The following is a 23,256-nucleotide window of genomic DNA, read 5'->3' as shown; positions in this document are numbered from 1 at the left end:
GCCAATTGTTCGAAGATTCATTCAATTTCGTTTAGGAATTGTCAAAATTCTGCTATTATCAATCTGATATTTTTACGACCAGCGTTACCAACGAGTTTGTTCTATACATTAGCAATATCCCCATTAGTGATGCATTCCCGATAGAGTTTCCAAATCCTTCGCATTGTTTTTCTATTGAGCTATCTTACTTCGACAACTTCATTAATGATACCTTTCCTCAAATTTCCATTATCACTTAATTTTAAAAGATAATCGAGGATTTCTTGACATTTTCGATTTGTTAATGATCTTCTAGTTCTAGATATGGTGTTAATTTGATAGTGTTGAGAACTAATAGTTGGTTAGAATAATGTTGGAAGCAAGACATTGTTAATTTATAACCAACCTTTGGTGCCAATTAGAATTCAACTAAATTTCAATAATTGCCAAATTTTATGGAGGCAAATTAGGTAAACCAGTTTTTGTTAAAACTGTAATTTTATTTTAGCCAATTAGAATTGAGTTAATTTGAATTTTTGTCATATTTAATGGAGGCAAATTAGCTAGACAAGATTTTTTTTTTGTTAAAACAGAAAATCTTTGGAGCCAATTGGAATTTAGTTAAGTTTGAATTTTTGTTAAATTTAATGGAGGCAAATTAGCTATACCAGATTCTGTTAAAACTGAAAATCTTTGGAGCCAATTAGAGTTAAATTTGAATATTTGTCAAATTTTATGGAGGCAAATTAGCTAAACGAGATTATGTTAAAACTGGAAAGTTTTGAGGCCAATTAGAATTCAGTTAAATTTGAATATTTTGCCAAATTTTATGGAGGCAAATTAGGGAAACCAAATTTTGTTAGTGATAATCACTAAGTATGTGGCAAAAAAACGACACAATTACAACAATTTTGAGTTTTACCAAAAATTTATTCTTTCAAATTTAGAACTACAAATAAAATGTTGGAAGATTGACGCAAATATTTTTTAGTGGAGTGAATAATAATAAATGCTAACATTCTTATTAGTAAAGACAATATAGGAATACATAAAACGAAATTAAATCGAGTGAGTTTCGATAATGGACTATGAATACGAGACAGATGGTGTAGTACTTATAGCTTTGCATGGTATTAATCGATTAATCAACTAGATAAGAGTTAGCAGTGGTTGATCACCTCTCAGATGGGATGCACGTGTTTGTGTCTAAGGCGTGAGGGATAAGCCCACGTAATATGATTCTGGTATCAATAATGTTTTTCCGGTACGATTGACGTATATATATATATATATATATATATATATATATATATATATATATATATATATAGGCCTACTACTTGTTTAGGTCAGGCCAGGTTCCAAGGTCGTCATTGTCGAGCTTCAAAATTTGCTTCCAGAGATGAGCTTAGGAGTAGGTAACTCGAGTTCACCTTGTTTTTGCCCCTCATCCAGAGCAAAACTTAAACGTCGTAAAGATTGATGGTCGACACCCATCTTGTCATTTGGATCAGGCTTAGGTGGTAAAACCCGACTTAGATTCATTCATCTGTTAGCTGTATCAAGAGCTTATTCCCGTGACCTAGCTCAAGTTACCTAAGTTAACACACTGTCTTGTTGGCTAGTCGAGGTTGGCCAATATTTGGCTCAACACGAGTCCCCTCACTTCTTAGTAGGATCAAGAGAGGCTAAGGAGTAAAAGGATTCTACTGAAGCCCTTGACCTATGTCAGTCTGACGTACATAATACGAGTAATTATTTGGCAAATATATCATTGAAGACGTTATTGATGTCAAAATCTTGTCAATCCTAGAATGAGTCAGAATCATGAGATCTTAATGTTGGGTCCCGTTCGATTGATGAATTAGCTCTCGCTCCTGAAAACTTGGGAGAAAAATCTACAAGGAACTCAAAAACTTCTCCGACGTTCAAGATAGTTAGGTTGCCCTTGCAGTTAAAAGATTGAGTATTGATTGAACCCTTTTTGTGTGTGTTCAACGTACCTTCTTCGAGGTGATTTGATGCCCTTTTATAGGTTGCTTTGGAGCGACTGTTGATTTACGGTGATGATGGGGCGGTTGAGATCCACCGTTCAGGATTAAGACTACTCTTTCAATAGTTAGGAGATTTAGGGTTCCTTATAAGTTTATCTCGGTAGTTAGGAGATCCACCGTCCAGGATTAAGACTGCTCAAGTGAGGCAAATGCTTGAGATCTTCAACAATTGATATCTTTGATAAGATTTGGGGTTAAGTCGATACGCGTCTGACACACTTCTACCTTCCCATGTTTCGGGCTTAAGGTATTGGCCTTGCTGAATTGGACCCCCTTGTACTTCCCACAAATCCGGGGGGCGGGGGGGGGGGGGGGGTTGGTTGTATTTGAGGCAAGGCAGGGTTGAGGCTCCTAAGAAAATCGTGTCGACCTCCCGATTCAGAGCTTAAGTGGCAGAGCTATACGGGCTCAACGGCTTGTTGCCACGACACAAGTTGACCGACTGACCTTTTGGTCTTTTCTTGACTTATTAATGTCAGTCAACTGATGACCTGTTTTTGGATCATTAGAAATGATACCTTATCAGAGTGGGTTCTTCCACTCTACGGTATTTCTTTTTAGATTTTTTTGTCGAGCCTCATGGTTAGAGTTTAGGGCTTGTGTGACAGATCTTTTGGGGTGCTTGCTCTGTCGCACGGTATGATTCATGCATGTACTAACTTTTGATTGAGTAACACCTCATGCTCAAACACTAGAATGTCCTTTCATTGAATTGATTGGATCTCGTGGATTTAATTTGTCTGTGTCCTTGAAACAACCCGATCTGGGCAGTAAAAGGGGCAATTTTCTTTTCCAATATTATGTTTTCCCACTCAAGTTTTATATTTTTTCTCTATATAAAATCTCCTTTTCATTCGTTTGTGATCTTGATTTTTTTGGTTGGATCTTCACCGACAAAGCTTCATCATTTGCATGTCTGACTACTTTGATCATAACATCGAACTCGAGTTGCGCAAGAGAAGTGGTTTGTCTGATTTTTAGTTTGAACGAGTTCGTTAGACGGAAGATGTTCATCCAACATCCTTTGATTTGGCATTTCAAAATCCACCTTCGCTAGTTGTTCATTTTGTGAAGCCTTCAGACCCGACTACAATCATTTTGTGAAACCTCCATTTTGTGAAAAGAAAAAAAATGAAGAGAACTATTACAACAAAAAAAAATGCCAAGGATGAACATAACAACTATACTAATCATGTCCACTCAGACTTATTCAATTCATATATTTATCCATGATGTAGCCATACCTGTATGTAATGACTCTTAGAGTCTATATAAAAAAGTACACCAATGTCTATTTTGATTGAGAAATTCAATAATACATATATGTGTGTATATATATAAATATAATACTAATACTAATGACACATTTTTTCTACGGGCTTAACATCTTGAAACATCCACAAGATATGTTGTCTATACATGAAATGTCTTGAAATGTTTATAAGTCATTTTGTTTATGGATTAAATATCCTAAAATGTCTTAAAACATCTTGGAATGTCTAAAAGATTTTGTCTATGAATATCCTTCAATGTCTCTATCTACTATGAACTAACTAACAAATTGAAAAAGAAGGGGGAGGGTTGGTTACTTGATTTAGAGAAAAACACAAACTCTTTCAATTATACATTTGTCAGTATTCGAGTTCCTAAGTTCAAATAATGGACTAATTCCACCCCTATTACTAGATTTTTTAAGTCGACAAAGTCTTATCTAAATTTTGGTTCAATTTTCTTGAAGGCAACATATGGAGTCAAGGGGTAGTCATATGAATAAATAGATAAACAAATAGATAGGGGTTGATGACCCGCTTCCCCGTCGATAGAGGGAGCCGCCATTACCCCTTTATTGAACGGGAGAAAACTTTTCATCATTTCATACCCCTCTTACTAATTCAACTTCATCTTCACTTTTTTATAAGTACAAAGGAGTTGCAAAATCAGGGATGCAAGGTTGTCTTTGTAATATTTGGATGGAAAATTTTAAATTCCCTCCCTACTTCTGTCAAATACACTCACATCCAAGGTAATTTTTCTTGAAGTCAAAGGAGGTGTGAGTGCGGCATGCAGAATTGGTAAATGTATATAACATTTCTCAATTTGAATTTTCTCATACAATCTTTATAATGTTTTCTCCTTGGGAAATTTTAAATGCACTTACCATTTTCTATATACCCTCACATTTAAGGTATGTTTTTGACTTTTTGTTCAAGTTAAGGAGTCGTTTGGCCGCGCCGAAATAATTTACTTGTTTACTTATTTAAGTAGAAAAGTTAATTTGGTAATGCATATAAGTGTGACTTTATTTAAGTTAAAATTTTATTTTTTTTTCTTTTCAAATTTTTTTTGCTTATGTCTGGAAAGCAAAAAACTTTTTCTTTTGGACGGAAAATTACTTCCCAATTTCCGTGAAAAAATAAAAAAGTCAAACAATAACTTTATGTCATTTTCTACTTTTTAAAAGTCAAAGAACTTTTACTACAAGAAAAAGTACTTTTACTTTTGCGTTGAAAAACGACACCTAGAGGAGATGTGATTGTGGCCGGTAGAAACGATAAGTGTATATAAAATTTCTCATTTTCATTTATAGAATATTTTGACTTATAAGTGTCTTGCCAAACTAACTTTATGTCATTTTCTGCTTTTTAAAAGTCAAAGAACTTTTACTACAAGTAAAAATACTTTTACTTTTGCGTTGCCAAAGGATACCGAAGGGAGATGTGATTGTGGCCGGTACAAATGATAAGAGAATATAGTATAGGGCCTGTAGATGTCTTTTAGGTCCAAGATAACGATTGGGCTAGTGGACCAGTTGTTTGGGCTCGGGTTGAATTTAGAACCTGTACAGGATCCACTGACCCTCTTACACAGTTCGAATTAGGGCATCGAAGACGAAGAACAACTTGCTATTACATTTCTCTGCTATTCTTCTCCCATTTTAATTCAGAACTCTTTACTACGTGATTACTTCTAACGAACTCAAAAATTTCTTCACCACTTTCTCTCTCTACAAATTTTCATTCCTTTCGCTACTTCTGTTATTCGAGATTTGATGCTTTTGTTTTCTCTCTCTCTCTAAACACGTTGTGATCGACAAGACTCATTCTCACTCATTTGAGCTCTTACGAAAGGTCAGATTTCTTATTCAACTTATAATAACTAAAATCCCCATATTTTAATTTTGAAATTCGATATAAAACTTCACCAATTTTTGATCATTCGTAACCCTAGAATTTATATTTCTTCAATTTTGAGCAGAATTTGATTTCATTGAAGTTCAATTGTCGTAGGCGAGCCAGATAGAGACAGATTGCAGGTAATTTAGATGGAAATTGTTGTAGATAATAATGCATGATAGTCAGTACTTACAATGATGCCCTAACCCTAGTTTGAGTTTTTGGAAGTAAATTGGAAGTTTCCAGTAGAAATTAGTGGCCTGTAAGTACAAATTTAGTGATGCCTTGATGGAAACTTACCCAATGCAGTACGTTAGATTGTTAACCTAGTCCTTTCTAGGTGCAAGTTGTCAGGAGTGATGCTGAATCTATCTTTAACAGTTAAGCAAGTCATTTTAACCCGAGGGGACATGTTAGTCTAAGTAGTATACCAACATGCAACTAGCAATTATACTCAGGAGGAGCTTGTTCCTCGTCGGGAGGTAGTGTGAAGATAGTCGAGCTGAATACAGATTTTGATGTAAATGAATTTCATGTTTCCTATTTCAACCTGAATACTGTAACCCAACGATATTTTCCTAAAATTGGAAGCAACTGAACCATAGGACTATAGTTCACTCTTTTAATTTCTAAAACTGGAAGCAAATTTACATTTATGATTATGGGCTGAGCTATAGGCTTGCTTTTGATTTGTTCTAGTTCTATATTGAACTTGTGCCATGTCCATAATTTAGTAGCATATTGCATCTTATAGCTAGTAGGCTTTGACAATCTAATTTACTGCTTCATTATAGCTTATATCCAAATGTGTTGATTCTCTGGACAGAAGTGTAGAGCCTGGAGCCACACCTACTTCTAGAAGTTCATGCATTTATTTGTTTTCTTTCAATTATAAAAAGTCACGCTTTTAATCAATTTGAAACTTGAAAAGTTTTATTAACTATGTTATTTAGATTATGAGTGTAGTTTGTTCTGTAATATAATAGTTTTGAGTGCTTATGATCGTCTATAAACAGTTGATTTTGGTATTGACAATCTGTGAGGTGTCAGATTGTGTTACATTAGAGTGACTTAAGCCCACGTAATTATCTCGGTTACACTTAGGTTGTGTTTGATTGCCAGTTTTTGGAGAACAAAGAAAATAATTCTTTAAAAATTAATTTCCATCTTTTTGGTTGGTATGTTAAGTTTTTTGGAGAAAAAAGAAAATAATTCTTTAAAAATTAATTTACATGTGTTTGGTTGGTATTTTGAAGAATTTTTTTTTCTAGATTTTCCCAATTTTCTTCAAAAATAGGGAAAACTGTCACCCACCTCCTACTTGTGAATCTGTTTTCCCTAATCAAATATGTCCATAGTTACATCTTACTAAAATGAAACACATTTTTTCTTCCGTCTTTTTACCTTGTTCTCAATTATTTGGTCTATTCTTTTGTGCTTGTTTATCTTCTCCTCTTCATATGTCCCCTCCACCATATCTAATGGAAAAAGTTCGTTTTTTATATGAATTGCTGAATGATTACTTTTTATGTTTTAACTTTATTAGATTAATTGTTATTATACTTAAGTTTCGTGGTGGTGATTTTTGGACTTGAAAATCTGTAATTCCAGCAAAATGGTGGTTCAAACAATTGGAGCTTCATTTGCAGAAGCTTACAAAATGAACATGCTCGAATTACTTCGATTATGATATAAAATTATTAAGAAAATGATTTTAACATAACAACGAAATCCGAAAAATGGAATATTTGATGAAGTTATAATTTCATCGCGAACCAAACAACATAAATATGAAAATATTTCTCAAGAATCATTTTCTCTAAAAATGATATTTCTGTAAGAAGTTTTAACCCCATTATTTTTCCTTCCCCTATTGCAACCAAACACACACTTAGTTCATGCAAGTGGAGAAGTTTCCCTCTTTTTTTGTCTTTTATTGACTGACATGCAATGTTTATTAAGCATATCTGAATATCTTGACTCTATCACCGAGAATTTCACACCTTAAACCGTTGTTCAGTTATTTTATTTAGTCTATCACATTCTTATCCTTCAAATCTTTTGGTGTTCCATATAATTAGCTCTTCTTTTTTTTGTAGAAACCTGTCTGGCAAGATAGATGTATTAACTGGCCACCGTGTCACCCAATCTTTATATTTCCAAGGCTCTAACATCTCTTAACTTTTAATGCAAATCGTGGGTGTTTGTGTGTCTACTTATGCACACATATTATATGAGCACTTGTCTATTATAATATTAAGAATATTTTTATCAGTACGAGTACACCGTGTGTGAAATCTAGCTTGCCTTCCATTTGTCTACGTGTCAATGGCTTGCTGAACCCATATGGATTGTGGGAGATTACCCACATCCAACGTTCAAACTACCTGATTATATCTCTTCCTAACGTTCTTTTTGTCTCAGTTGATCTACAAAGTAGACTACATAAAAACACAATTGATTACATGTTTTTTAATATCGTGCTTCCTGTGCAGCTTGCAGTATATGTGTATATATATTTATACTTAGGAACATGATGGAACTTTGGAATCTACGGAGTGGTAACAACTGCTCTAGATATTGAACTGTGGCTGGGAGCGGAGGAATGCATGGACATAGCTTGGAGTCTGTACTCCTACTAAATGCAGAGGTTGATTCTATGGGAGGAGTCATTGATGGTGGAGTTGGTATAGACACGAAAGCCTCTCCACGAAGAGCAGCAATTGAAAAAGCTCAGGCAGAACTCAGGTAAGTTGTTAATCTGGTCTGTACTGTTTCTGGTGGTTGATAAATAGAATATGGTAATATATTAATTTTGGTGGTTACAGACAAGAGTATGATGCCCGTGAAGAACGTAGAAAGGAGCTAGAGTTTCTTGAGAAAGTACGTCAGCGTATGCCCTATTTACTCTATCAGCTACGACTGGAGTGATTTTAACCATCTCTCTCTACCCTCTTTCTTCAATTGAAAATCAGAAGAATGATGTTAATTGTGCATATGGTCTTCTTTGTCACAGGGGGGCAACCCATTGAATTTTAAACTCGGGACTGCAGCATCTGTTAGCTTCCAATCTACTTCGTTCACCGACCAGATCGTCAACAGGTATTAATTTCAACGTGTAAGTTATAAGCTGAGGATTGGCTGCAGTGCCCAACCTATTTACAGTTGTTTATTTGGTTGTATTACAGTGAAGCAAAAGGCAGCTTTTCATTGGCAGCCTCACCTCCTGGAGACTCTGCTGAAAGCAGTGGTAGACCAGGGATTTCTCAAGGCCGTGAAACCAACACCGCTGATAATCTCTTGCTCTTTGATGTGGAAAATGATAGAATCGGGGGGAAGAGAACTTCCACCAAGGTCAACAGATGTAAAGATCCTGTATCAAAAAAATTGCCCAAGTTGGATGGCCTTCATTGTGTCAAACAGCCTGATGACTTGGTTTCGCGGCTTGAGGTAATAGGTCAATATACTCGTCGGAACAGGTCCAGAGCAAGTCGTGATGCTCGTGCTTGCCCAACTGAGTTAGCCTCTGCTTGTGATCGTAAAGGATCTTCAGTTTTACCTTCATCTAGGCATGGTTCTAGGAATGTGAAGGGATTGGCATCTGAAGCAATCACTCAGAAAAATCACTGTATATCTTTTATATGTAACTCCAAATCTGCAACTCGCAACGGAGTTGTTCTTAAGACTGCTGATTCTGATAATAAGTTGGATATTCCACATGCTGAAGAAAACAATATTGACTTGAAGGATGGTGTGCTTAAATGTGAGTTCAGCGGTACTACACCCAAAGACTTTCATGGTTCTCAACATAATAAAGTTCTGCATGGGGCGGCAGATCAAGTTCCTGATATCACGAACTCTGTCTCACTTGAGTTGGTTGGAGAGACAACAAACCTTGTATCTGGTCTTGATTGTGGTAAGGTGGGAAATCTTGACACTGCCAGTGGGCCTAACCAGTTCAGCTTTCCAGATGGAGTTGGAAAAGATTTGGCAAATGAAGGTAAAACAAACACCATTATATGTAATAGGAATTCATTAGAACCAGAGTCATCTTCCACACAGGCCACCCCAAGGTTAGATGCAAACATCTCTACAGAACAGGCCCCCTTGAGTAAAATCAACTCTTCTAAAAATTACAAGGAACAGAGGCCAGAGGGTGAAGAGTCTATTGATATACCAGTTGTCAATGTGGCCAAAGAAAACAGTGAGACCAAAGATGTTGGGATATTTGATAATACAGAAGATGTTCATAATCCTGTTGAACAAGACCTCAAGGTCAGGGAGTCTTCTTGTAGATTGGAGGAGGAAATCTGTGACAAGAAGTTAGGTCTGAAAGATGAGGTGGAGCTTGTACCTGACATGGAGCGGGGAGACGCTAATGAATCTAACTGTTCAAAACCAAAAAGAAAGTTAAACCATCCTTCAGGAGATGAATCCATAAATGGAAGGCCCACTTCCTTCGTTGAAGGTAGACAAAAGAGCACTTCAGCGTCTTCTCAATGCAAGCTTATGGAGGCCACCTTTTCTGGTAGGGGTTCAGAAGCTTCCCCTCAGCTTAATAGCTGTACAGGTAGCCATATAAAGTTGGCAAACAAAGTGCATGAAGATTCAGTACTGGAAGAGGCGCGTATTATTGAGGTTATTTTTTTTTGCTTTTCTAAGAGTTTATAACATGAGTTTATTACACTTTAGTAATTGTTAATTTTGGATTACAAAAATCTTAGGTGTTTTGACAAACAGGCCAAACGTAAGAGGATTGCAGAGCTATCTGAGGGCAGTTTTCCTTTAGAGAACAGAAGGAAATCTCATTGGGATTTTGTCCTTGAGGAAATGGCGTGGTTAGCTAATGATTTCATGCAGGTGTGTATTTGTAGTAGGGACATGGAATTTCTTTTTTCATTTTATGTGTACTTTGTTTTTTTAACTCGTATGGTTCTGTTCATATTTTTTAAGAAAAGACATTATGTATTCTGGGTCTATGATTTAATGTAGTCCAATTTATCGTTGAGCAAGATGCATTTCTAGCTTAATTTCTTTATGTTTTCTTTTTTGAATAGGAACGTCTCTGGAAGACAACAATTGCAGCCCAAATATGTCGAATGGTTGCTGTTAATGGCCGGTCAAGGTTTGGACAACAAAGTCTCTTTCGAGTGCAGAAAAAGGTAGCTCATACCTTGGCAAAGGCTATCATGCAGTTCTGGCATTCAGCAGAGCTCCTAAGCAGTGATGATCCTAGTTTGGTCCTCAAAGATTGTAAGGTTGCATTAGTTGAATCACTGAAGGTTAATGGAGGTGAATCTGTAAAAAGCAGGATTGAAGAACCGCATATGGTACTTGGTTAAACTGATGCGTTCTTTTTGGTGGATATTATTCTTGAATTTTATGTTCCATTTGACTATGGTTTCATTCGAATTGATTAATTACCAAAAAAGGGTTATGACTTCATTTGATATGGCCTTTCAAGTTCACTTTCTTACCATTCCCATTTCTACCGACACCATAAAATATTTGAGCATCATTTAATTATCCAGATGCTGCACAACTAAGAAAACCTAAAAACAACCTGTTTCTGTTTGATCTGAATTATGTTAATTGGATGTGCTATCAAGATACTTGAGGGTATGTACAATCACTCGTGACAAAGATTCTGATGTTTGAAGGTTGTGATGTTGAGGGATTTAAATAATTAAATGCTGAAGTTTTCTTTTACCTCGAGTATTTTTTGCTTATTGTAGTTGAGAAATTTATGCAAGGGCAAGAAGCCATCAATAGATTTTAGTCTAGCTTCATCTAATATCTATTGGAATATAGGTTTAGTTGATTCTGGTGTGAATATCTAGTTGAAGTGCTGAACATCTGGATAATTAAATGGCAATCAAATTATAACATTTGCGGTTCATTGTATTTGTGCCGTTTCTTTCTTTGAGCATCAAGCTGTTAAGTTAATATGTTCCCTCAACCTCTATCACTGAAATAGTTTTCTGTTGTAGCAGGAGAGTAGCAAACATAATGAGGAAAATCCTGCAAAAAGTCTGCCCCATGCAATTCAGGGATACGCAGTTCGATTCTTGAAATACAGTAATACCCTTGGTCATGCTGACCAAGCGGAAGCCCCACTGACTCCTGACAGGAATTCTGATTTGGGTATTATTGAATGGGATGATCAACTCTCTGAAGTACGGCTAAGTCATCCTCTTTTAAATTTTTAGTGAAACCTTATAAATTCATTTGGTTGTTATTACTTTTAGGGATCCAAGTCATCCTCTTTTAAATTTTTAGTGAAACCTTATAAACTCATTTGGTTGGATATCTCATGCCGAGACTGCTAGTTCAGTCTTTGTTTCTCCCACATGCTAATTGTATTTACTATTTTACTGATACCAGCAAATTTTTTATCTATTGTTGTTATCCAACATTACTCAATATTTTGGATGTTAGATATCGCAGGTCGTGCTTGTCTATATATTTTTTGCATTACTTTCTTTTGTTCGTTTCATATTTGATTCTCGCTGCAGATAACATTTCATGTGCTGAATCTTTTTCCTGACAGGAAACCCTCTTCTATACAGTTCCCCTCGGCGCAATGGAGGGCTATCGAAAATCTGTGGAACTACATTGGTCACAGTATCAGGTAATCTTTGCACTTGTCAAAGTTTCAAGGAACATCGTACTGTTTATGAGACGATTGTATTTCTGGCTAGATATGTTTGAAGATTATGGTGCGTAGTCCTATGTTATTATCTATATAGTGGTCCGAGTATGGGCCTGAGTGACACTATCGAATCATTAAGAAAACCATTTAGATTTTCATTTCTAAATTACCATTTTGGCCTTGAGGAAAATTGAATGAAAGAGCCAAAAAGGCAAAAAACTTGACTCATTAGATAGCAAATTGAGTAAACTATTGGAATCTATATGTTTTTTGTACATGATGGGTTGATGACATTATCAAGGATCCTTCGAGTCTTGTAGTTTCTGGAATAACATAAGTTTGTTTTGCCACTACCCTCTTCTTCCTCGGAGGGAACTGGAAGAAAGGGAAAAAGATGTAGAACTCCTCGGTCCAACCAAACCCTTGGTTTTCATTCCGTGTTTACAGATAAAAAGTTTGTGTTTCATGTTTTTGTTATTATTTGTTCAGCACTGCGCTCTTTAGAGATTCTTAATATACTCCTATTCTGTTTCACATGAAACCCAACCTTGATAGGACCTCATGTTTTTTGCTAACATCATAGTTCATTCACTCTTCTCCTTGTCACTCAGCTAATTTTGGGAATCATTTTGTTCTCAGAAATCTGCCAGCAGTATGCACCAAGAAGAGGTTGACTCATCTATCTATTATGCCGGAGCAGGTATATTAGCAGTTTAGCACCATGGTGCTTGGTTGGTTATTTTCTTACTAGTTGAATAATTTCATGTGCTTTGAATATGAGATTACTTTTTCTGCAGAATTTGAATCTCGAGAAAATGCATACGGAGAATATGTAGGAGAAACAGGAACCTATTACCTACCTGGATCTTTTGAGGGCAGCAGGTTGTCAAATTTTGCTCAGAAGAAACGGAAGAACCCATCCAAGTCATACTCCGCAAGGTCATATGAAATTGGACCAGATCTTTCATATGGTCACTGTGCGGAAAACAAAATGGGGCCTCATCCGTCATTTTTAGTAGGGAAAAGGCCTTCTAACAACATAAATGTTGGTTCCATTCCTACAAAACGTGTGCGTACTGCTGCAAGGCAGCGGGTAGTAAGTCCTTTTGGTGCTGGAACTGCTGGAGGTGTACAATTTCCAAACAAAACTGATGCTTCAAGTGGAGATACTAGTTCTTTCCAGGATGACCAGAGTACTGTCCATGGTGGATCACAAGTCAGGAAAAGTTTGGAGGTTGCATCAACAGGAGAGTTTGGAAAACACTTCCAGCCAGATTATACAGAAATATCTATGAAACCTAAAAAGAACAAGCCTAAGCATGCACTTCACAAGAACTCAATAAACTCACAGAACAGTGGGACTTCCTGTGTGGGGAAAGTATGGATGCTTCTTCATGTGCTTTCTGTGCATTCATTAATTTTTGCAAGTAACATGAATACTATTATGGTTGCAGGGTTCTGCATATGAACAGAGGTGGCCACTTGATTCAGTGGTTCAAAATGAACAGGTGAGTTTCACGTAAGCAACAATGTGAGCATAATTGCACAAAATCTAATAACACATACGCCTGCAAATCATGATTAAGTTTAAGTGCCACATGATTGAAAACTTCAATTTGTTTTTGTTCTTCTCAATTTTGTATTACGGATTACGCATGCCATGTATTGTTTCCCATACTCATCGGATTTTCCATGTTCTTACTGCAGAGGGATCATTCCAAAAAGAGATTAGAGAGTCATGCTTTTGAATCTAATGGAAATGGAGGTAATGCTCTTTGTCACCTTGAGCATAAACCCTGTGAACACTATTACTGTATTATCTGTCTTTTTCTTCAATTTATTTGTGCCTTACTCAGTTGCAAGATTTTCAAATTCTTTATCTCAAGGTTTTGGTGGCCCACATATCTCAAAGAAGCTTAAGATCATGAAACAATTAACAGATACTTCTGAAAGCATTAATCCTCTAATGGGGTCAATTCCTTCTCCAGTGGCTTCCCAAATAAGTAATATGTCGAATCCTAATAAGCTTGTCAAAGGTTATGCTGGCCGGGATCGTGGGAGGAAAACTAAAGTGCTGAAGGTATTCTCTTATATGGTCATTACACTGCTAGTAATTGGTTAGTGATTTGGTTTACTCATTATGGTTCCATATTAAGACAATTATGGACCTTCATCACATAACTATGTACGTAGAAACTCCATTTTAGAATATTTTTTCTTGTGTTAAACACAATCGGGTTGTGGACATTGTTAATCACTTTAGCTGGCATAAAGTGAGATGTATTTACATGTTTTATTAACTTGTGTCAAAGTCGAGCTAGGAGTTAGGACTATAACGTATAAAATATTACTATAGATTAAAACATTTTGTGTATGACAATGGCTGAACGTAAAGAAGAAAAAGTGTACATTAAAAAAAATGACCTACTGATCTAACAATCATGACAATAAATTATACTGTTCCTGATTGACCCTTTTCCATTCACCGTGCCCCAGACTTTGTACCGTCTGTCTGTGCTGCATAGTTTAATGAACGCAAAGTTCAGGCACAGTTCATAAGCAGTTTCTTTGACCGTGTTTGATTAAAAGCTTGCTCCTTCAGTATACTCGTATGCGGAGTGTTTGCTTAAATATGAATTCTTTTGTCCGGCGACCTCAATTAGTTGGGACTTTGCCTAATCTAAAAGGTTGAGATGAAATTAAAGTAGTAGTTTGTATTGAATCTGCAAAGGAGTTAACTATTTAACTACAGCTCCAATTTCGCTATTCCCGTATGACCATATCTCCTATTGATGCAATCATGCAAGTTGCAACAAAATTTCTCTTCTCATGGGAGGATATCATGCGGTATATCACCACTATATGTTGGTAAGAAATTATTACTGAACTTAATATACTTTATTGTCTTTGCAGATTCCTACTGGACAGTTGGGGTCAGAGAGTAAATGGTCCCATATTGAAGATCAGGTCAATGATCTTCACGCTGTCTTGATTTCCGGATTATTGTTTAAACTAAAAAGTTTCTGAGACATTTTAACTTTGCACTCCAGGCACTAGTTGTACTTGTACATGATATGGGTCCAAACTGGGAACTTGTTAGTGATGTTATCAACAGCACTATAAAGTTCAAGGTAATGTATATTTAGGGTTTCTTCCGTTACTCCCTGATTTCAGATATTGCTAAGTTCTCAACTTCTCAAATTAATTAAAAAAAGTCATACTAAGCGTCATCGACTCGTCAATTCCTCTTTGGGTACTAAAGACGCTGCTATATTTTATGTATGCACTTGCAGTGCGTTTTCCGGAAACCTGAAGATTGCAAGGAGCGCCATAAGAACTTAATGGACAAGAATGCTGGTGACGGAGCTGATAGTGCCGAGGATTCGGGGTCATCCCAACCTTATCCATCCACTTTACCTGGGATTCCAAAGGCATGATTCTTTTTTTGCTTGTTGATTATTTGAACTTTTTTGCTTTTGTCGTGGTCGTGGGCAGAACTTTGAAGCAACCTAAAGGATTTCAGAGTTAAGCATGTTAGTGTCTATAACCTCATATCTTGATGATGCATTCCTCAGGGCGGTGCGAGACAGTTGTTTCAACGTTTGCAGGGTCCAATGGAAGAGGATACTCTTAAGTTTCATTTGGAGAAAATCATTTTTGTTGGCCAACATCAATATTCTCGTAGGAGACAGGTTCTTTTCTTGCTTTTGTCTTAAAGTCTTTATCATTAGATTCATCATTCATGACTTTGTACATAACTGCCATAGCATTTTGTTTCTCTCTTGCATTTTTGTACTTATGGAGCGATGCTAACGAATTTGATTCCTGTTCTTTTGCCGTGGTTGGCTCTGTGAAGAATGATAATCAGGATCAGAAACAAATACCAATAGTGCCAGTCCACAATTCGCACGTTATAGCTATGTCTCAAGTCTGCCCAGATAACTTGAATGGGGGTTGTCTAACGTAAGTTCCAATTTGTTTTTGCACAGAGCAGTCTCTGTGACTTTCTTGTTGCCATTCTGTTCTTTTGTCCAAATTTCCACATTTCAATAATTTGAAAAACCTCAAGCTTTCTTCTCTCAATAACTTCGTTATTTGATAATGAAGGCCTCTCGATCTTTGTGATGCAACTACTTCATCCCCAGATGTAATTTCCCTTGGCCAAGGGTCTCAGCCTAGTGGTTTAGCAATATCAAATCATGGTTCAGGAACTCCTGTTGCTAGCTCCACGCTACAAGGATCTTCTGGGATGGTCCTTGGTAATAGCCTACCTTCTTCCTCTTCTTCACTCAATGCCTCTTCCAGGTATGCATTGTTAACTACTCCATACAATTACTGTATATACAATTATACATAAATAGCTCATCCAGACGAGATTTTATGATTACGTTTCTTTCAGGGATGGTCACAGATTTAATGGTCCAAGAACCCCAACTTTATCTATCGATGAACAACAAAGGATGCAACATTACAATAAAATGATGTCTGGTAGAAATGTTCATCACTCTGTTCCTGGGACATTAGGAGGAGCTGATCGTGGTGTTCGCATGTTACCTGGTGGAAATGGTATGGGTATGATGAGTGGAAATATGAATAGAAGTATGCCGATGCCTCGATCAGGATTTCAAGGAATAGGCTCTCCAATGTTGAACATGGTTTCTTCTGGTAATATGCTTCCTACAACTGGTACTGGGATTCCAAACTCTATACATATGCAAAATGGATCTGTCTCTGGTCAAGGAGCTACAATGATGAGACCTCGTGATAGTATGCATATGTTCCGGGTGAGTGTTTGAAAGTTCGAACCAATTTCATTCCATCTCATTTTTGGAGGAGCAGATAATGTTTTTTCATGAGCTATCTTTGACTCTAAGTACTATTAGTACTGCAATATTAGATTCTTTTTTCTTTTTTCAGTTGTTTTCACTTTCATAGATTAAATCAGATCTGAGTGGACTTGGCAACTTGAGTAAGATCTCAGCTTGTTTCTTTTATGTCTAACTTATGGGCACCTGGCTTGTCTGAATGGCTGACTCGGGTTGACATTTCGGTTAATTTCGGGTCGAACATAAAATAAGTCAAAATTAGAAGGCCACTATCTGAAATAACTTGAGATGACTATTGTACTCATCACCAGAACAAGACAGACTCAGGTGCTCAAATTTAGATGAGTCAGACTCAGACGATTCAGATGCAGATAATCGGAAAAGACAAACACCACCCTAGTGCTCCAAAGATTTCACCTGATTCTACAGTTATTCGGCAATTCCATTTTAGCTGAGACTTAATTGTCTTTACTGGTTATTACATTTCTGACACTTCTTTTCTTTGTTATATAATAGCCTGGACAAAATCCAGAGGATCAGAGACAGCAGATGATGCAAGAGCTTCAGATGCAGCAAGTGACACAAGGAAGTAGCCAAGGCCTTCCTGCTTTTAATGCGCTGAGTCCGGGATTCTCTAATCAAACTGCCCCGCCACCTGGTCAAACGTTTTCAGTCCAACATCCGCAGCAGCAACATCAGATGACCCATCAACAATCCCATGGCATTTCGATTCCCCAACAGGCCCACCACCCCCATCTTCAAGGAAGCAACCATTCTACCACCACCCCTCAGCAGCAAGCTTACATGCTTCGACTTGCTAAGGAAAAGCAACTCCACCAACGTCTCATGCATCATCACCATCAACAACAACATCCATTTACTACCCCCAATGCTTCTATCCCTCATGTCCAAACACAGCCCCAGCTTCCAATGCCGCCTTTGCCAAATAATTCTCAGATTCAGCAACAAGCATCTTCACTGCCCTCATCATCTTCTCCCTTGAATCAGATAACTCCGCAACCCCAACTAAAACAGCACCCGCCTTCTCATGGCCTTGCTCGGGGTCATCAGGGTAGCACTGGTAACAACTTGGCTAATCAGATTATGAAGCAACGGCGTCAACAACAGCAACTTCAACAACGACAACAATCTCAACCGCAGCAACAAGCTAAATTGTTTAAGGGAATGGGAAAAGGAAATACGATTATGCATCAGAATCTCACTGTTGATCCTTCCCATGTGAATGGGGTTAGTGAGACGACTCGTGCAAATCAAGTATCATTTGAGAAAGGTGAGCCGGTTATGCAGTCGGTGCAAGGAAAGCAGGGCCCAGTTTCAGGTTCAAATCCCTTTCAGCCAAGTAAATCTCCCATGCCGTCTCAGTCTTCGAACCAAAGTTCGCCACAACAAAAGCTGTTTTCTCGCTCATCCTCTTTGTCAAAGCAAGTTCCACATATATCTCCGGCAGCAGTTTCTTCAGGTCATAATACAGTGTCGGTTTCTCAGCAATCTCATCTTCCATCAACTATGAGTTCTGCCCAGCAGAAGCAGGTTGGTCATTCGCCTCATAATGTACAGAGAATGCTACAATCCAATCTGCAATCTAGTTCTGATTCACATATGCGGTCAACAGTTGACCAACAACCTACAAATAGCACACTTTATACCGGGGGAATTAGAGCAGGACCGCCTGAAGCCTGTACAGAATCATCAACCAGTGTTACTCTTGTTTCTTCTGCAAGTGGTGCACCTTCTAATTGGGAATCAGCATCAGAACCAGTATGTGATTCAGGAATTCCAACCACGGGTAGTCACATGTCTGCCGTTGGAAATCCACCACCCTCAACTAGCACAGTGGAAATAGTATCAGAACCTTCCTCATCTGTCCAAGAGATCAGCCAGAAACAGCTGTCAGGAAACCTCCCCACACATCCTGCACCATCAGCTCCACTACCGCAGTCCCCGCCACCACAAGAGCAAAAACAGTTGCAGTCGCCCCAACCACAACAACAAAATCCGCAAGCAGGAAATGGTGAACTATGCTAGGCCCGTTAACACTGGACCAGGATGAAGCATCTAATAGGGTATGCAATTCCCAACGGTCGGTCTAGCCTGCTTTCGTCCTTGCCTTGTTACAGAACTGTACAGATTAATTACAAACTGAGTTCCATTGTGCCTTGTAAGTTACATCAAATGCTTATCACACTTATGAAGATATGATGGGGGCAAGACAGAGACAGTTTAGGATGGGTGTAAGATTTTCGCCTACATTTACATCTTTTTATTCAGGCATGGGTGATGGTTTCCCCCTTTGGATTTGACACTAAGATCTGAAAGTAGCTTTAGGCAACTGGGATGAGCAGATGGAAGCTAGTAGGTAGGTAATGAACTCGAGGCTGGTTTATGTACAGGGGTCTGATCCATTTTTCCTTTTTTTGGTTCTTGGCTGATTCCCTTCATATGTTTCTGTATAGGGTAGAGAAGGGAAGAAAGAAAAAGGGAAGGGTTTAAATTGTTCTTCACTTTCCCTTTTTCTCTTAAGTTTTCCCATAGATGGTCAATGTATTATTATGGCTTTTGAATTAATCTGATAATGCACGAAAAGCCATCTTTCTAATCTTAAAGACTTGTCTGTATCCCTTTTGTTGTTTTTTTTCTTCTGTCTCCTCTCATTTTGTATATGCTTTTGTTAACTGTGGTTTTATTTTCTTTATCCTCCCAATTATATAGCTATAAGCAATTTATAGGCTTCTATAAATTGTGTAGGCTTGCTTATATTGTTACAGGATTGGAACACGAAGAGGTTGATCTTCACTTATAAGGGGGGCCTCTAAAATTTTCCATTATCATGTCATACGATAGAATTTGGACCGCCTGATGTCTAAACCTAAAAAATGTCACTTTAGGTGGTATGCCATTGGGCTGTTGAGGTTAGAAGAAAACAATTTGTTTTGGGTTGGTAGTATTTTCGAAAGTCAGGTTCAAACTTTTACTCCCTGACTAGTTAATATTTCCGGTGACCTTATGTTTGTTTTGTTACTAAAATTGTCTTTCTTGTACAAGAGAGTGTAGACTGTCATATTTGTGTAGCTCTTCATATTTCTTTAATTCTATCTTCATCTTCGTTATCATTTTTAGATCTAATCTTTTCTATCTCTATTTTTCCTTCATTACTTACAATCATTTCTCTTCAAGAAGGGTTGATCTTCACTCAGGATTACTTTGATTGAGATCTTTTAGAGGCAAATAAGGTTGACACAATTTCATTGATTCAATTTCTTGTTGTTCTTGTTATTCTTGTTGATCTTCACTTAGAATTAGTTTACATTATTTCCTTCAGTACTAAAAATGACCCCTAGAAAGAGGGGGGCCGGTGCAATGGCACCGGTTGCACCCTCTTCGACGTCCCTGGTTTTGTATATAATGAACCTATAGCTATGTTTTTATCTAATGCAACAAAATCTATTGCTAGATGTTGTTAAGAATAAAATCATAATACAAGTAGTAGTCAAGCATTAAAGCAGAATGCTCAAAGGAGTTCTCCTGTGCTAGCTTCACAAGCCAGCAAATCAGAACCATTTAAGCCGAAAAAGTTGCAGCAACCCACCCAAGAAGTTGAAGTAAAGTTGGTTGATGATGGAAACCCATAAAACTCTCGGCAAAGGTCTTCAAATCCTTTCTCAGAAGCTAAAAAAGAAGGCAACTGCTTAGATTTTGCAGTGACGGGGTTAGAGGCTCATGTGAAGGTGATGGAGATGGTATGTTATCTTGAATTTGAGTTGATGTCTGAATAAATTCGAGTAGGATTTCAAAATGTTTGCTTTTGTTTGAATCTTGATGCCTATAGAATTTGAATTGTTGATTCGGGTTGATGTTGGGCTTCATCACTCAGACGGTACAGATTGAGACAAGTAAGATACTCACAATGAGAGAACAAAAACATGACCTTAGAGCATCTCCAATGCAACACTCAACAAAAACTCTACTAATGCAATGTGTCATAGGTGACACTATGGAGATCCTTAATTCAAAATACTTCTCCAATGCAATACCAAAAAACTCACCATTTACTTTAGATTTACTCTCGTTATTATTTTAATATATAAAATGATGATGTGAACTAATTTAGATACAACAATAAATGTTGAGATACTCAATATTGAGTATCTCAACATTTATTGTTGACACATCATATTGAGATTCTAGTTGAGTGTTAGAGCATCTCCAATGCAACACTCAATTTGAAAAACTCAATTTGACACATAGGATTATTTGAGTTTTTAACAAAAAAAATACTCTCCAATGTAACACTCAACTAGAAACTCAATATGATGTGTCAACAATAAATGTTGAGATACTCAAAAGAACTCAACATTTATTGTTGTATCTCAATTGGTCCACATCATCATTTAATATATTAAAATAAGAAATAAGAGTAAATCTAAAGTAAGTGTTGAGATTTTTTGAGTGTTGTATTGGAGAAGTATTTTGAATTGAGTATCTCAATTGTGTTGCCTAGGAAAGAGAAACTCAATTCATACTTGACACATTGGAGTAATTGAGTTTTTGTTGAGTGTTGCATTGGAGATGCTCTTACATTGGATAGTTTTTTTCTATTAAAAACTCAAGTAATCCTATGTGTCAAATTGAATTTTTCAAGTTGAGTGTTGCATTGGAGATACTCTTAGGTTGTCAGTACTTAATAGAGAAAGATGCTTCAAAGTTCGAAGTATGTTGTTTACCAAGAAAACAGGAATAATCTTGCCTATTGACCTTAGATCAATTATAATTCCAATTTTCCGAAAGCATAGAGAGGTTTTTTTCACAACGAAACAATGAATTTTGAGAACTTTAGAGCTATCATTCTCGACTCTCGCACTTCGATCTCTTACTCAACTAGTCAACTCTCTCTTTCTCTCTAAAATGCTGTACTTCTCCGCCATGTATTGTCCTATTACAAACTTGTTCAACCATGGTTGAATCATAATGAATTCGACCATGGTTGAATATTGAGATGACAGTTCTTAAGATTTGTATACAGAAAAGAGTAAGGATCACATTTGAGCAATTAAGCAAAAGGCAAAAAGGAAGGAGATTGAAAATCGGAGGGAAAAAACATAAAAGAAGATCGAAAGTCGGAGTGAAAAAAACATAAAAATGCGGTGAGCGTGGATCGAACACGCGACCTTCAGATCTTCAGTCTGACGCTCTCCCAACTGAGCTATCCCCGCTTTGTGATATAATTGGAAAAGTGTTGGATAAGTACATACTTTACATGGAGAAAAACTAGGGGTGAACATTGGTTGAATTACCGACTTTTCGAACCTATCCATAGTCCGATCCAAAGGGTTCGGTTATTATAAATCTCAATCTGTTCATGGTTTGGTTACCGAACCAAACTATGCAAGAACGGTTTGGCTCGGTTGGAAAACCGAACCAAAGACTTGCTTTTGACACCTAGACCCAAGCTCAAATGCTATAGGGTTTTCATGGTAAAAGCTCCACGAGCCTGCCCAAAAGGGCTCGTCGCTTGGTATGCTTGAGCATGCACCAATAGCCCGAACGGGTTGTTAAGCAAAGTGGGACTATAGTAGTCCCTTAGTCACCCGAGAAGTACTCGTCAAATATAGTCTCAGCCAAGATTGGTGAACTGTGCTCAAGCTTCACTTCCTTCTAGTTTAGGTGTTTTAGGGAGAAAAATGGTAAGAGAAGGGAAAAGTTTACAGTACAAAAATGTATAGAATTATACATGATAACTAAGAACAAATTGTCCAACTACTTAGGTACTCACTTTTTTTTTTTTGATGAAGGGGGTACTCACTTATATAACCCTAAGTTACAAAATCCTAAACTTTAAACATTATACTTTATACATAATAATCTATATAATGAAAATAACATTCACAAGAAAGTAAGTGTACCTCCAAGTTCGTCAACATGAAAATAACATTCACAAGAGCTTCACCATTATTGACTAAGCAATCATCTGACTACTCTTGGATTGATTAACCTAGCAGAACTAAACCATGCACAGCCTACATGTATGTTTGATATACTGAAACCAGATACACATACATTCAATTGTTGTACCTGTACATGTCGGTATGCCGTTGCAATGGAGTCGTGGGGCCCTGATACATGACATTTGTAGTACATATTTCACCAACCCGATTCGTCAATCCTTAATTTACTACAAAATTTTGAAGATTAAGGAAAAACCACATTCTTAAGATAAAAGGCAGCCAGATAGATGCAAAAAAAGAAAAAAGTAAATGGGGTGAGAGAGGCTCGAACTCTCGACCTCAGGATTACTCGCTTTAAGCTATGAGACCTACGCGCTAGCCAACTGCGCCACCACCCCATTTTATTATAATTTTATAACTGATTTATTTATTAAATTTAAATGAACGTTTCCTTACCTAGTCACGGTGATCCGAGTAGTTTAGGATGACGATGATGATCAACAATGTGATCTCTAATGAAGAATCAGTTTAGAGAGAGAGAGAGATAGATTTAGATATTTAGTGGGGAGTAGGTAGTTTTTAGAAGATATATATATATATATATGTATA

At 37.1% G+C, this 23,256-nt stretch overlaps 1 protein-coding gene and 2 non-coding genes across 13 annotated transcripts; 1 reads left to right on the top strand and 2 right to left on the bottom strand.

Annotated features, from left to right (window-relative positions):
• The first annotated feature begins 4,832 nt into the window (after nucleotides 1-4,832).
• On the top strand, nucleotides 4,833-19,320 carry LOC147538730 (chromatin modification-related protein EAF1 B-like). Of its 11 annotated transcripts, none has more exons than XM_086638979.1 (23): nucleotides 4,833-5,161; nucleotides 5,289-5,346; nucleotides 7,702-7,954; nucleotides 8,035-8,089; nucleotides 8,223-8,308; nucleotides 8,395-9,844; nucleotides 9,947-10,066; nucleotides 10,264-10,536; nucleotides 11,200-11,382; nucleotides 11,757-11,837; nucleotides 12,498-12,558; nucleotides 12,656-13,236; nucleotides 13,313-13,366; nucleotides 13,566-13,623; nucleotides 13,847-13,938; nucleotides 14,772-14,825; nucleotides 14,909-14,989; nucleotides 15,152-15,289; nucleotides 15,434-15,550; nucleotides 15,715-15,821; nucleotides 15,966-16,163; nucleotides 16,258-16,642; nucleotides 17,201-19,320. In XM_086638979.1, exons 3-23 carry the CDS (start codon nucleotides 7,812-7,814, stop codon nucleotides 18,728-18,730), a joined length of 5,847 nt encoding a protein of 1,948 aa, XP_086495105.1. In that variant the 5' UTR covers nucleotides 4,833-5,161; nucleotides 5,289-5,346; nucleotides 7,702-7,811; the 3' UTR covers nucleotides 18,731-19,320. The 11 variants fall into 11 exon arrangements, with proteins under 11 accessions (XP_086495105.1, XP_086495097.1, XP_086495103.1 ...); XM_086638971.1 differs by having other exon boundaries at nucleotides 4,838-5,161; nucleotides 13,745-13,938; XM_086638977.1 differs by having other exon boundaries at nucleotides 4,849-5,161; nucleotides 11,197-11,382.
• Nucleotides 19,321-21,842: 2,522 nt separating this feature from the next.
• Nucleotides 21,843-21,915, bottom strand: TRNAF-GAA (transfer RNA phenylalanine (anticodon GAA)). The gene has a single exon. It is a non-coding gene; the product is annotated as a tRNA-Phe (tRNA).
• A 1,042-nt stretch (nucleotides 21,916-22,957) lies between these two features.
• On the bottom strand, nucleotides 22,958-23,045 carry TRNAM-CAU (transfer RNA methionine (anticodon CAU)). The gene is given in 2 exon segments: nucleotides 22,958-22,993; nucleotides 23,008-23,045. It is a non-coding gene; the product is annotated as a tRNA-Met (tRNA).
• Between the last annotated feature and the right edge of the window lie 211 nt (nucleotides 23,046-23,256).

This window comes from Eschscholzia californica, unplaced genomic scaffold (genome assembly GCF_041429995.1).
Source record: "Eschscholzia californica isolate CP2 unplaced genomic scaffold, dmEscCali1.0.p SCAF_5, whole genome shotgun sequence".
In the NCBI taxonomy this organism is placed as follows: Eukaryota; Viridiplantae; Streptophyta; class Magnoliopsida; order Ranunculales; family Papaveraceae; genus Eschscholzia; species Eschscholzia californica.
Note: the sequence above shows the minus strand (reverse complement) of the source record. Positions and strands in the feature narration are given on the sequence as shown.

Excerpts from the sequence above, each read along its gene's own strand:
- LOC147538730 (XM_086638968.1), top strand. The coding sequence starts at position 7,812 with ATGCATGGACATAGCTTGGAGTCTGTACTCCTACTAAATGCAGAGGTT. Across the intron at positions 11,383-11,756 it reads GGGATGATCAACTCTCTGAA|GAAACCCTCTTCTATACAGT; the intron begins GTACGGCTAAGT and ends TTTTCCTGACAG. Across the intron at positions 13,367-13,565 it reads CAGTGGTTCAAAATGAACAG|AGGGATCATTCCAAAAAGAG; the intron begins GTGAGTTTCACG and ends TTCTTACTGCAG.